We start from the raw sequence: 14,993 nt of genomic DNA, 5'->3' as shown, positions 1-14,993 counted from the left end.
CTTGATCTCAGTTTACCTTTACATGCCAGACTAAAAGGTGCCAGTAAGGCACAGATTTATGCGCACACCACATGTCCCTGATTAGCAGTGTCTCAGAGAGGGCCAGGGAAAGCAGCTGGGGCTGGTAACAGCTTCACTCATTCAATTTTAATTGACTGCTATGTGTTTGTCAGATCCCTTAGAGCCGCCTTCCTGCCAAAAGCTGCACTGGTCCCATTAACCACAGGGAACAAACAAGCAAGAACTACCTGTCAGCTACAGGTACAGAACAAGCTCTATATTGACGTCTGAATCACATTTTAGATACAATCTGCACTGAATTCCAAGATCATAGACCAATGAGCACCATTCAAGCTGCAAACCCAGTGAAATTAAAGCTATTTACACAATTATGTATTAAAGGATGCTTTGATTTAGAACCTTTTTGCTTAATTTTCATATTCTGTGTTTATATTTAGTGTCTAGATGCCTCTTAGAGAACCCTAAGGAAATGCCCATATGTTTCAGTGAGATCAAGACCACACCACTAGCTGATTACTGAACAACTATGATACAGTGTTTAAATGGTATGCAATCAATCAAAACATTCCAAAGAAAACAAAACAATTAGTTACAACATGCATGTTTTATGCATTTTTTACATTTTCTAACAGTAACAAATGACTTCAGTGAAAGCTTTAGTAAAATGGGTCCAAGCATCTATCCATGATGTCTCTTGTAAGTCTTTTTAAAGCACACATAAATAATTGTTGATGATAAACAGCAGGCAGCAACACTGCTGAAGAAAGGGTTTATAAATCTTACCTCTGCTTTTATTTTATTGTCTCCGAAACAGAGGTGTTGTAAGTAGGCTGCAGCATTCGACTGTACTGAGGGAAATTGATGCTGTAACATCTGTATAACTTCTGGAAGCTCTGGATCCCGCCATCCAAACTCTCTGTGTGAAAGCAAATACAACAGATTCATCAAAAATTTTGCTATTAGTGGATAAATGTGGCAACAGTCAGGTCAAGAAAGAAGACAGAAATGTCTAACAAAATCTTTTTTTCCCCATTACTATCAAAGCAAACATTAAAATCAAAGGTGAAGCTATTTTTTATTTTAAACCGTACTCCTCTGGAGAAAGAATTTGACAAAGTATAACTAGAAAAAGTAACTGTGGAATTACCTCTCTAACTGATAAACTTCCCTAAATAACAAGGCTATATGAAATCTTAATATAAGAGAAGCAAGAAAATACATGCTCATATAATCACAAATGGTTTGCTATGAAATGCTAATTTGTAAAAAAGTCCTTTTTACTTATTGCTATCTCTGTGTAATACCAATCACTATCTTATATAGAAAGCAATGATCAATTTTGTCTTTTGTTTGGTTTTGTTTTTCAGATGCTGTCCTGGGTTGCAGCATATTCTCATCCTCATGAGCTGTTGAAACCAGGTGGGCCAGTGTTTCCTTGCCTCCTCCCTCTGGACTATCTTCTGTTAATGAGCCCATCAATGCTTGGCCTCATGACTCATCATCCCGTTGTGAGATGCTCCACCCAGAGGGAGGAACCAAGCATTCCATCTTGGATATAATCTGAGATTCCGAACACCACAGACACCCTTTCCATTGGATTCCCACAGGACAGGAGCTACACAGCTACCACTGGACCTTCTGAAGAAGAGCAGACCCTTTCTGCAGGATCACTGCTTCAACAGAACCACATCCACCACTTCAGGAGGACTGCAGCCACCATTTTATTGGACTGCCACCATCATCCTGACTAACAGGGTGTCACGTTGTATCCTGACTCTGTCAGTTTAAACCAGTGTTTTCTGCCTTTATTTTTTTAAATTTCCTTATTAAATTGTTATTCTGACTTGGTGCCTCCCACTGGCTTGTTTTCAAACTAGTACAGATACAGTCAATGTAAAACTCTTACACATTTTTGGCCCTACTTGAGCACTCAGTCTTTGCACTTTAATCCTACAAAACACAAAATATCATTAGCATCACATAAAAGAACTGAATCCAAGTTGAACAAGTCCCAGCAGGTATTCTGCAGCTTCCAGACCTGAACTTAAAATCAATCTGTCACTTTGGGTGAATTTTTCCACTCTGTGTTTAACGGTAAAATCATTCATGGAAATGGCTTTGGACTTTGTGTCCCAAAATCCAGAGATACATGCAACCACTCTGTGTGATACACTTAGATATCACCTGCCTTTTTCCCAAGAGCTTATTTTTTGTGCCATATAAATATTTTGACCATCTTCCGTCTAGTGGCACACATTTAAGCTAACAGAAGGAAATTAGGAAAAAGAGGAAACTTGTAAAAGAGTACTCTGTTGCAGTTACCATCATCACCTGGGACCTCATCCAAAAAAAAAACCCCGGTAGATCTGTTGCAGAGCCCAGCTATAATATTTGGAAAAAATAATCCTGATCATCAGACTCCTTCCTAAATTATAGAGATTTTTCTGTGCTGAGGCCAAGTATACATCACTAGGGGAATTCACAGCATCTCTACAATCTGTCCTAAGCACACTTTAACTACAACAGTTCTTCCACGACATTTCAGGGAAGGAAGACTCATCTTACAATAATAATGAATTGCTACAGAACAGAGGGATTGTCTGTTCTCTTCTCATATGTGACATTTCTCAGACTGAGAGTTGTCATTACAGGTGTATCTTTATGGAGATTCAGAATATGAATATGAGATGTAAAAAATACACCCAGAATTTCACTGGTCACTTCTCTTCCCACAAAACCCAAGTTAACTCATGAATATTAGAATTCACATTAAACATTTAATATAAAGAAATCATAAAGATGTAGTAATAAATCACATATGGACTATTCCAATGAATTTTTAGATGACATAAACTGTTGGAAGCCTCTACAAGAGACATCTGCATAGGTTCAAAAAGATTTTAACGTTTAATATCTTGAAAAGTCAGAGAACCTTGTAAAAGGTATCAGGAAAGGCTAGAAACTTCAGCAGCCGACGATTGCAAACATCACATTTCCAGTTTACCATGACTCTGTTAACAGGGGAAAAGGAAGGGATTCACTGGTGAAGCACACTTTTTTTTCATGTTTAAATTGCCAGAGGTAATAGAAGCACGTGTTCTGACAGGTTAGCTTCCTCTTGTACTTGCTTTCTTCCAATTTACAAGGTTAACACTTCCTAACAGATTCTTCAAACCTATTAGATCTGCATTCCATAAAAATGGCTCTAAACAAACCAAAGACATCCTCCCGTTTTTTTTGTTTAAATAAATATAAGAAATGAAGGCAAAATCCAATAACCTTACCGAGGACAAATTAATTATCCTACCTTCACTTCCAATTTATTCTCATTTTCAATCCTAGATGCCAGGTGCAGGTGTTGGTATTTTGGAGAGGATACAAAATATGAGAGAAGAAAACTTGTATGACAAGAGAACAAGGGAACATTTGAAATGAGTTTGTTTACAGCAAATAACTACATGTCGAAGTGTGGGAACTTTTACCAACAAATTCTCTCCAAAAGGAAATTTCCTCCTTCTCAACATGTGTATTACTTAATCCAATCACAAAGCAAACCCACCAAAAAACACCTGAACAAAAGGCCCATTATGTGCAGTAGTACATTACAGGCTCTACCTACCAGCTCAGGTTCTTCTTCCTCATGTCCTGGAATCCAGAACAGAACAGGCAATGAGGGGGCAAAAGGAAAAAGGTCCCTTCACCAAAGGAACAGTTAATTGTTCTGAGGAACCTGCAGTCTTTACATGGTACTTAAGTATGAAAACAAGGCTCTCCCTACTTTTAACCCACTGATCTCCCAAAAGAATCAGCATACGAGTGAGCTATGAATGCTTGTTGCAAATGGATGTGTGCACACTGGATGTAAGTAGAAAATCAATTCAGAAAAGAAACCCTTAGCAATGAATACTGAGTTTGTTATGTAACCAGTTTTTGGAGAGATAATGAAGAAAGCAGGAAAAAAAGTTTAAAAATTTAGCCCTAGTATGCACTGTCATTTTAAGCAGATGGTCTCAAAGCTGATTGTATTTTCAGTAGTCTCTAAATGAAATACAGTAGCTATATAAAACAAACAAAAACTTCTGTCAACAGTTAGGGCTGCTTGAATAATTGTGATAATTTTAGCAGCCTTCAGGGCAAGAAAGACTAGTTTCTAGGGGTTTAAATTTTTCATTTGTTTTATATAAGTCTTTTATAGGTGGAAAAAAAGTGAGAATGAGAAAGAGGATTTTTTGTAAGAACAGCAAGTTTTCAGCTCTATTAACAATTAAAAATTTAATTTTTTTTTTTTTTAATTCAGCTTAATTATGAAAAGTTAGAAAGGCTACTTAACGAAGTCATCTGCCAGACACCTGGAGAAGGAAGGAGCACTAGTATTCCTTAAAGACAAAGGCACAAAATGTATCTGGAGCATTTTGCATAGATATGGGGGAACATCCAGGCCATGCCTCCAAGCATACATACCTAAATGACAAAAATATGTATTAAAATAGAGAGCCAAACAAAAAGTAAGAGAAAACGAGTAGTAGAAGAGAGCTGGAATTAACTGATCTTTACTGCCTTCCAACAAGAAGCAGTAGGGTTGGTATTTGACAGAGATAAGTGTCAGATTAAAGGGAAGTAGAAGGATAATGAAAATCCAATCTACCTTGATTTCTGTGAAACATCTGATATTGTACCACACGGAAATTAGAAGAACTCGCAACATATGGGGATCTAATCCTCGGTAAAATTATGAAGTAGAATTAAGCAAAATTCGAAATCATAGTGAACATCCTAAACACACACTAGCTAAGCCTGTGTCCCTTATTAAAACATCTCCATGTTTACAAAATCTGAGTGAGACAACCCACACAGACGGTGAAACAAGCCAGAAGGCTGGAGTAAATCTGAGGAGGTGCGTGGCATTTTGAGAACGTTAACAAAATATCCATGTGGTTGATCCAAAAATGAAGAGGAAGATAGTAGCTGTACATGCAAGATCTTTCACTAATCTGCCACTTGACTATGATTTCCTTGGAACAAGAACACTTATCCCTTTAGGTCAGCTAAAGGCTTCTGGTGGCAGTGTGAGTTTTTCCACAAGAGAATCCCAGCTTCACAATTTGTCTGGAAAGCAGCATTTGCCATGAACTTCCAATATTTTGGCACGTTGTAAAAGTGCGTTTTTTTCTAGGCAGCATCCTCATCTGAGGAGACTGACTGGAACACACCAAGGTGTTCCACCTTCTTTCTTTGAGGAAACTGTGCTCTAGGATTGTAGGATTGATCTCATTTTGAATCCTGCAGAAGGTTTTAGCTTGAAGTGGTGACTAAGGCAGATGTTCCATGGTTTACAGCAGAGTACTGCTCCAGGAGTGGAAGAGGATCTGAAGGTGAACATTAAGATATAAGTAAACTGGCAATATATATGCCTAGAGTTATCACAAAAGGCTATGTCTTATTATGAACAACTGAAGAGAATCAACAAGGAGCTGTATATGAGACACAACAACTCTGGCACAGAAGCAGTAGCACCTAGAAATCCAGGCTGACTTGGGTACTGCAAGTAAGGCACTGAAAACAGGTCCTCCTCCTGCTATCATATCACACACATGTGTCAGCAAGTAAAAGAGATGCAGACTTAAAAGAGATTGTAACTGAGTGCATTGGCTCTGTGGGTTCCCTGAGAGGTGCTGCTGAACACAGAGGATGTACTGCACCTGAATATTTGCTTTAATTATGCCAGAATTTTCTTTTTCAGCTACTGAAAATGCTGATGGCACACAGAAAAGCAAAACTAAAAATCCTGTTACATATATATCTACACTGATTTTAAAAAGGCTACTAAATGAGTTTTTAAAACACAGGTCTCCAGCTGGTAACTAAGGATACTGATTGCTTCTACAAAGCATCGGAGAAGCAGGTGTGATGGCTCTGTCTACTCTCCAGCCATTGGTCACACTGAATCTCACGAGAGCTTGGGTTCTTATTTCTGATTTACATTATTAGAGCAGAACATTCACATCTGATCAGGCAGTTGGCACAGGCAAGCACTGACACCCAGAGCTATTCCTGTCTCTGCAGCATTCCCCAAAGGCAGTGCTGTGAAGACGCCCGCTATAAAGAACCATATGCTTGACAAAGACTGAACTACCACCAAGCATTTATCAAAGAAAGAGAATGCACATTTTTTTATTACAAGACTGTTAAAACCAAACCCATCTGTGTGTTCCTGGATGTCTTAATACGCATGTGAAACAGTCCTAAACTGGTGAAGGGAAGGTTTTCATGTATGAAGTGGTGCTCAAAGGCAAAGGCGATTCAATCTGAGCTAAGGATATTTCCTCAATTTTTACCTCATATACATTGTGGAATTGCTAATGCCAGTCTAAAAGACTTTCTGCTGAATTTATGCCTACACAGACCCTTCTGTTTACTTCCTCCCTTAATTCAATAAATAAAGTCTGAAAATCCCTTTTCCCTTATTTCTGAAAGGAGAGCTGTGAAAACGGTTTTCTGGTAGTACTAAAAGAAAACAAACTATATGTAGCTCAGGATCAAACACAAGAAGAACTAATCAAAAGCCAAGAGAAGATCAAAGAAATAGCTCCTGTGTTTAAAGGGAGAAATTAACTTCTATTAAAATATTTGGAAGGCAATTTACCAATACTACAAGAATCTCTCTCTAAGGACTTTTCTTGGTACATTTAAAAAGAGAAAAGATAAGATGTTAAACCTAACTAGAAAAACAAATCAAGAATACTTAATCCACAGACAAGAAATGTATGTAAAAATATATATATAAAGAGGAAGAAGCCATCTAACAGCTCATTTCCTTATTTTCCATCTGTGATTCTCTGACAGTTGGTCAAACACAAAAAACCACAGACTTATTACACCTAATTTACTGTGAGTGAAATTTGAAGTGCTTCCTTTAAGTTCTTTCTCTTTTTCAAACATGCTTCTCCATATATACACAAACACATGCAGAAATTGCCAGCCTGCTCTGAATGATCTCCTACAGTTTAAGAGGAGGCAGAGAACTGCTATATTTGCTTTGAAAACGGAACACATGAATACTGGGTAACTTCAGCACACAATTCTAGGAAATAAAATAGGTATGTCAATCTCCATTCCACTCACTTTGGAAAACCCTCAAAACCCTTCAGCCTACTCCCTTCTCCAGTCAAACTTGGTCAAAGGAGTGTACAATAACAAGCAATTGATTGTCATCCTCAGACCCACGGTGACACAAACAACATATAACCACAAGATGTAGTAACAGCCTGTTTGGGCCTAATGCAAACCCCTTAGGACAGAAACGAACCCTTATCAGCAGAGAGCTCCCTGCACTTCTCTTTTTGTCCTTTCAAATTAGATAAACCAAACCCAGACTACTGGAAAAGTAAGGAACAAAATAATCTGACATAATTTAGTCTAAATTTGGAAGCACCAGAAGCACGACAGAGAAAAGGCACTGAAGATGTCTCTTCCATGAATAAAAATGTAAAGTTCTTATGAAACAAAGAAATATGTTATTGTTTATTCCAACCTGTAAAACTGTAGCCTGTGTGGGGTGCTCCCTAAGGCTGATGCACAGGTATCCACCATCACACAGAGTAAATGCAAACATCTCACCACACCTGTGATTCCAGAATCTTGCAAATCTTCACAATTTTTTCCTCCTCTGAAGGCGTTCTTTACACTTTCTGAAAAGCTGCTCTTGTTAGAGCTTTTCAAATTTAACACAACGGTATGTAAAACAGCTGTACAGGTATTTGGCACTCCTGCCAAACACCTGGATGTTGCTCTTGGGTTATGACATTTTCCTTGGTTTATGCTTCCATGAGGCCTAAACTAAAACTGCCACGCAGTAGTGCTTACACAGATACAGCACAATGTGGTTTTTACAATGCATTTGTGTCTGCTAATGAGGTGCAGAGAAGGATGTGATGTACCAGATGCACAGGATTCTTGTCCAGCTCTGCCAAGATACTCAGCATGTCCCACAGGTCTTTAACACAGCCATAAACCTGGGGTCTCAGGGTTAATCCAGTACTTCAAAAAATTACATCTTGAATACAGCAGAGCGCTAAAACTGACTTGTACAAAGGCAAATATACCCTCCTGCAGTTCCACCTTTGTATCCTTTACATTTTCTCTGATAAGGCATCACTCTTCTATTATTTAGATTTTAGAATAAAAAACCCCTAAGTGAAAAGGCAAGATGTTACTTCAACCTAACAAAGATGGCCTGGAACTGAACTGGCTTTAGATTATGTGAACATTTCATTTGAGAGGAAAAGATTTTAAAGATTATACAGTTGAGTGAAGTTTATTTATCTAATGACACTGGACCATGTGTTACTATTTACAGGTCCAGGTTACTGCCTTCAATACAACATGATTATATTTAGAGGTATAAGTATTATCTGCTTAAAGTTACCCTCATTTACAAATGTCTTTTTAATTAAAATATTTTTATGAACCTTTATGAAATATTTTTTCACTCGATATTGGTACTGATCTATAAATATTTAATTCTCTCACACCCCGTGATGGAGCTTGCATTTCTTATTCTTATGAAAGCAGTTGCCTGTATTGTGAGGTAGCCATACCCTCAGTACCTGGTACAATGTTATCTCTCCTCAAGACTGTGTCTTTGGAGCAGGGACTTCAGTGCTTTAGACTCTAACTTTGCCATTTATATTATTTGGTTTGTTGAGTTTGTTTGTTTTAGTTACAAAGTGGTATTTTTCTTTTTGGGGCTGTTGAGCTGAAAGTCTTGAAAAACTTGCTTTATCTGTTCCTCTGCAGATAGTTGTGTATACAGGGACTGCCTCTGCAACAGCAAGTAAGAGGCAAATTAGGTAAGCTATCAAGACGTTTTAAGCTGCCTAATTTATCTTCTTTTTCCCTGTGATGCATAACATTTTTCTGACCTCCTACTACAGAAGGGCCTTACAGTAGCTTAATACACTGCAGCTGTGAAAATATGCCAAGTTAACCCTTCCCTGAGAGACCAGCTTACATTTGGCCTCTCTCCATCTACAGGAGTTCACACATCACAGGGCAGATTTCAGGAGATTGGGGAATGTTATTCACTGTCAGAATTGCTGGTACAGATGCAGATATGCTTTCCTCATAGATCAGAGAGGTGGAAACATAGGCAGGAGATTAGAACAGTACACAGACCTAGGGGATTCCAGCCTTGACTCTGTCATTGACTTACATTGTCAGACAGAATTATTTACTTTAATGTCTTTCTCTGAGGTTTGAGAGATTTTCCATCTCCAGAGACCAATAAATCCTATAAAAAGTTGTGTCCTTTTCTAGAATTACTGTTCCCATTCAGAGGCTCCTAAACCTTTCTGTATTTCAACAACAGGAGAAAAAAAGCCTCTGAGACCCTGCTCCTCTCTGGCCATATAGAAATATATCCTTTCTAAAGAACAAAGGTTACTCCACAAACCCCTGATTTCTCTAGGAAAATGGGAGAAGCACTTCAGAGAGGAAGATGCACATTCCCACAGGCATGGTAACACCTAAACATTGCAGCTATAAAAAAACGAAGTGAAAAAAGCAGGAGGAACACTTGAAACATTAGCCTAACAGCGCCAACGTTAATGATTTAAACCACACTCATCTGTGGGAGGGGAAGCTGGCACACACAATATTCCCTGAAAGGCTCAAAGCATCCACATTATTTTTTGAAATAATCAGAACCATGGAAGTTTCCAAAAGGTTTTGAGGCATTCCACCCTCTCCAGTCAAAGCTTTCCAATGTTGTGCTATTAAGCAGAATGAGTTTCACAATAATGGACGTGGCAACACATGGTTTGTCTCTCCCTGCTGCTCTCTTTGCCTGATCAAGCTTCTGGCTCCAGATCTCTTCAGTTGGATGGCAGTGACAGGAGAACTGCTTCTACCCTTTTCCAGCAGGGATGACAAAGTCAAGCTTTTTAAGGTTTAGGCAAATCAAGAAACAATGAAACTGGATGTTTCTCTGCTCTTTGCAAACGTAAATCTTGGACCTACCACTGCCTGGGTAACCTGGAGACTGCCACAGGAAAGCAGCAACCACCAACACTAGAAACTGGGTGTTTTCTATGTGTGCTAATAGCAGAAAATAGGAAATTCCAACAGAGCAAACAGTTTAGCACAAGCTGCAGAAATACTTTTTACAGTTGGGGTGGGGAGCCAGGAAAAGGTGTTAATCTAAACTAACAGAAAGTCTTATTCCTAAATATCTTGTGTTATCTCAGTCCTTAATGATTACTCCACTGAGTGCCCTATTGGCTTCTTTTCTTGCTGCACAGCAGAAGCTCTCATCTCATCCCCACACATCCATATCAGGCATAATTCTTATCTGTGCAACACTTCACAGCACTGCCTGTCTTCCTGAGCACAGCAAACTATTCATAATAGGCATTCATTTGATGCTTGATAATGAATATTAAATAATAAAACTTAACAGTGATGCAAGATACTGATAAAAACAACACAAATTGTTAAACCCAGAATCTGTCCTGAAACACCAACTCTGCAAAGCCAAGAAAAAAGCTTACTTACATAAATTTCTAATACTGGATTTTAAAAAAGCCAAACAATAAAGAACATTCATTTTATTTTCTTACAACTAGACTCCTATTCAATCTTTAGGAAAAAACAAGCAACTAATTCCATTCACTAAAGTTGCAAGCTGTTCAATTCTATAAATGCACTAGAAATTGATTTTCTTGTCAAAGGGAAATACAGACTAATGGTTTTCTTGTGCTGCCTTTATTTCAGTTTTCATTAAGCATGGAAAAACTGATCTCCTGCACGCTAGCTTGGTGTACCTCATTGTACAACCACCAAAACAGTGCAATAATGCAATACACACAACACTCATGAGACAGAAAGTTCATGGAGTAGGTAACAAGAGAGTTAAATTGTTAAAAAATTGCTCAAAAAAAAGGTGTTGGATGGAAGAAAAAGTATCCAACAGCAATGAGTAGTGATACTCAAATACTATTGCTACTTCCTCTCACATACTTTTCATCTTCTTCAAAGCACTGTAGAAATTCTAGGGAACTCTCCTAATGCAGTACATAGATATCATCTTCATGCAGGCACAGGTAAAGAGAGTGCTTACATGACTCTCTGATAGAGGAAAAAAAAAATTGGCAAAAGTTAAAAGGGCCACTATTAAATCCTCAGTCCTAGTTTTCAACTCCCCGAACTCAGAGAGACTGATTCACCGCTAGCTGACTGCAAAAGGTTTTCAAGTATATAAAAAATTGAGAGGATCTGGACAGCATTTCAGGGGAGTGCAGGGCAAGAAGAGACCTTCTGGGCTACCAAAGCCAATCTCTAACTGCAACCCTCCTGCTATTTGGCATGGATGCTGCCACATCCATTGCTCAAGCTAAAGATGGCTTCTTGTAGCGAATTTAAATCAATCTTGGATTCTGTTGATATAAACTAACAACAGTTTCAGTTTATAAATAATAACAATAATATAAAAAAGATTTGCCACACATTTTTTCAGAAGAAGTGTTTTTCTGTTATTGGTATTGCTGTTTCTAACAGGGTATTTTGATCTCATCCTATTCTACTCAAAATATCAACAAACATAACATGTATCTCACTTTTCTGAATGCTAGAAAACAAGGCTGTACTTCAGCACTTGCAGGGGGAAGTAAATGGGGAAAGGATGGTTTCTAGCTGGCTATCTAGCATGGTAATGTCTCTGTTCTCTGTTTGGGCCACAGGATTACCCACAAGAGTCGTCACAATGACTCAAAAGCCAGCAGAAGAATGATGAGTTTGTCAGTCATTAAAGTACTACCAAGTGCTCATCAACACCAAAGAAATCCACAACCCTGAATTGATGTATCAGCAACAAAAGCAGACCAAGAACAGTGAATCCCAGCTGAAACCAGGAAGTGTCTTACTAAAATTAATGCAAAAGCTGAATCAGAAAAAAAAAATTTACATGGACCATATTCAGAGTTCAGAGCAGAAGTAGGCTATATCTTTTAAATAAACCTAAAATAAACATCTCACATGTATATTTGATAGTTTTACCCAAATAAAATCCCACTCAAAGGAAAACATCCTTTGAATGAGGAAAACTAGCTCCTCCCTTAATTGCTATCCTGCCAGGATACAACAGGGATGTAACTTTTCTGTCCTTGAGTAAAAGAATGAGGCTGCAGACAGTGCTGCACAGCATTTCTACAGAAACATTTGCAGCTGAACTGTGAAACACTGCATGTATCTAATAAATCCACTGGAGACAATAATCATGGTACTGACTGTGGGCAATTGCCCTTATTAACGAATGACAGAAACACTGCCAAGAATCTGTCATTTGGAAATCAGAATCAATATCTTAAAGAGGTCTTTGAAACTTGAATATATTAAAGGAAAACATGTGCCTCAATCTATCAAAAATCTTTCCTCAGCCAGTGGAAGTACAGCTAACGATAGAAAAAGAACGAGTTACTCATATTTTATCTAGTTGTTACTTGTATGGTACTTATTTCCATGCAACATGTTCTGGGTGGATTTTTCATCCGATATAGTAAATTCCAGTGCCCATTGCTTTCACTGATCCAAGAATTTAGTTGGTGAGTGACACCCTGCAATACATTTTGCCAGCAGCAAGAAGTACAGACTGTGAATTGTACCTTTCCTTTTTCACCTCAGAGCTAATTTCTTTTCAGACTTTGGTAATCTTTCCCCCCATATTTCCTTACTGAAACAGAACAGACAACACCACTCCCTCAAACTTTGAAACTGTTCTCTCTGTGCTCAACTGATAGCATCAACTCCAGCTATAAAATCCTCCAAAGCAGAAAAAAATATGTTTTTTACACATCCTTAATTTCACATTTTTGGTCTTGTTAGGGAAAATATGTATGATTTTGAAATTCATATCCCAAATTCTTGTTGCGAATTCCAAAGTCAATTTCAAACATGACAAAGTTCACAGATTTTCAGCTGTGTTGTTTCACAAGGGAGGCTGGAAGTGAGAAAAGTCTGAGATTTTTTAGGTTTATGTCAATACTTGCTGTTCGTAAGTTTTCTTCTAATGGCAAATACAAATTCACACAGGAGCCAGTGCTCTTGTTATGACTTGATAGAAATGAAACTGATATTGGATTTCATTAAAACTCACTGTGGAAAAGCCATGGAACTGTTCTGCAGCAGAGGATATTATATCTGATGTTATTTATTTATTAGGGGAGGAATCACTACATAGGTTATTGAAATTATTTTTCTCTGTTTCATAAAAATATGTCCCTCTTCTACATTTTTTCATTTCAGCATAAAGAAGGATGATCATACAGTAAAGCCCTGTAGGCAACACTGCACATGAAGTTCAGAGCACACCAGACTTCAGTTTGAGATTGCACCTTTTAATCACTACTTTAATTTATACCGGAGTCTCTCACTCTGAAGTCAACGGAAGGCATATTATGCTCAGAGGTGGCTTACAAAAATTTCTATATAGGAATTTATATCCACAAATCAAATTATTGTAGTAGGTTTTCCCAGAAGCTGATACTAATGTACATTAAGGAGAATGTTCTGCAGCCTTCCTTTCACATTTGTGAATGTCTGAGATATAGAGCTATTATGGGTATTTTTGGAACATACAAAATTACATGTTTGTTGGCAAACACCTCTAGGCTTTCAGTCTTTTAGATGGGGGTCAAGTAATTCTGCATTCTTTGGTTTTCAGGTTTGGTTTTTGGATCATGACTACACACTGCTGTACTCTAAGAGGTATTTAGTGGATGTATCTAAACATGAAAGCATTTAGATCCTTCCTTCCTTAAGCCATGCTAAAGACAAATGTCACCTGGCTGACAAATATAAAAAATAAAGCTAGATATACACAGAAAATAAAGTGTTTATCAATTTGCTACACAATGAGATCCAAAGCAATTTTACTTTTGTGGAGAGTACAAGACATTCTGATACTGTAATTGCTTCAGTACAAATTACAAATATATAACTGTCAAACTGGCAATCACGTTTTACTTGCATAATATGTACTACTTTAAGTAGAAATAAAGTATGCTAATTAGCTACTTGTGTCCATTGCAAGTTCAGAATAGGAAAACTAAGAAAAAATTCCAGCAAAACAGTAATTAAAAAGAGATTCGGAGTACGTTCCCCATTGGCTTTGCAATATATTCATTTCTCAAGCTTTTCAATACCTGATTATATCTATTTTTTTTTAATTTTTACAAGTAAATAGCAAAACTAATTAGCTGCACACTATTAAGTTAATGCACATTTATCTATAACAATTCGATTCTGACTGTGAAATAATCTTTCTAGCCCATAATTACACTCCAGCTTAATTAGCATAATTTCCACAGCACGTTCTTTAATAAAGCAGCTGACATAAGGGTTGTTCTTAAACACCAAGGATATTCTAGACAAGTAGAAAAAGGGAGACAGGCAGAGCTGCATTAAACACCTATTATGTTACCAAGACAGTACACATAAAACAAGAGTATGAATTCAATACTACCTGTACCATCACAAGCATCTCAAGGTGCTTTCACTAAGGATAAGCAAAATACTTAAAGGATTTGAGATGGCTCTTGTCCACTTCACTAGAAGTGGTTCCACATCCTTCGCAGCTCCTTCCTCCCCCGTCACTGCACCTCATTCCCCTCACCAAGGGCAGCCTGCAGATTATTCATTCTCCCACTCCATGTATTAGCTTCCTTCAGAAAGAAAAGGCACACAGTCTTGCATTTCTTACACTAATTTAAAGAGAGGCAGTCAGCTCCCACTGAAGAGAGTCATTGTAGGTGAAAACACAGATCGGTCTCCAGGCTCATTTAGTCTTTGGCTTGCTAGTGAGAATTTAGCAACCAGGACTCTCATGGACACCTATTTCCCTGGTACTACCACACCAAATCAGTTTTCTATGGGCTAGTGTGGACAATGTGTTTGTAGATGTACATGGACAATGGCACCTG

General features: G+C 37.9%; 1 protein-coding gene across 5 annotated transcripts in view; it reads right to left on the bottom strand.

Moving 5' to 3' along the window:
• Positions 1-14,993, bottom strand: part of CTNND2 (catenin delta 2) — a 288,488-nt gene that overhangs the window by 167,410 nt on the left and 106,085 nt on the right. For all 5 annotated transcript variants that reach the window (XR_006019595.1, XM_042048673.1, XM_042048671.1 and 2 more), the window contains one exon: positions 805-937. Coding sequence is in view for 4 of the 5 variants with exons in the window: in XM_042048673.1 (XP_041904607.1) it covers positions 805-937 (133 nt within the window). In the remaining variant the exon portion in view is untranslated. The remainder of the gene's footprint in view (positions 1-804; positions 938-14,993) is intronic.

The sequence above is a fragment of the Corvus kubaryi genome, unplaced genomic scaffold (genome assembly GCF_017639235.1).
Source record: "Corvus kubaryi isolate FWS band 111438036 unplaced genomic scaffold, C.kubaryi_AGA036_p1.0 68, whole genome shotgun sequence".
NCBI lineage: Eukaryota > Metazoa > Chordata > Aves > Passeriformes > Corvidae > Corvus > Corvus kubaryi.
Note: the sequence above shows the minus strand (reverse complement) of the source record. Positions and strands in the feature narration are given on the sequence as shown.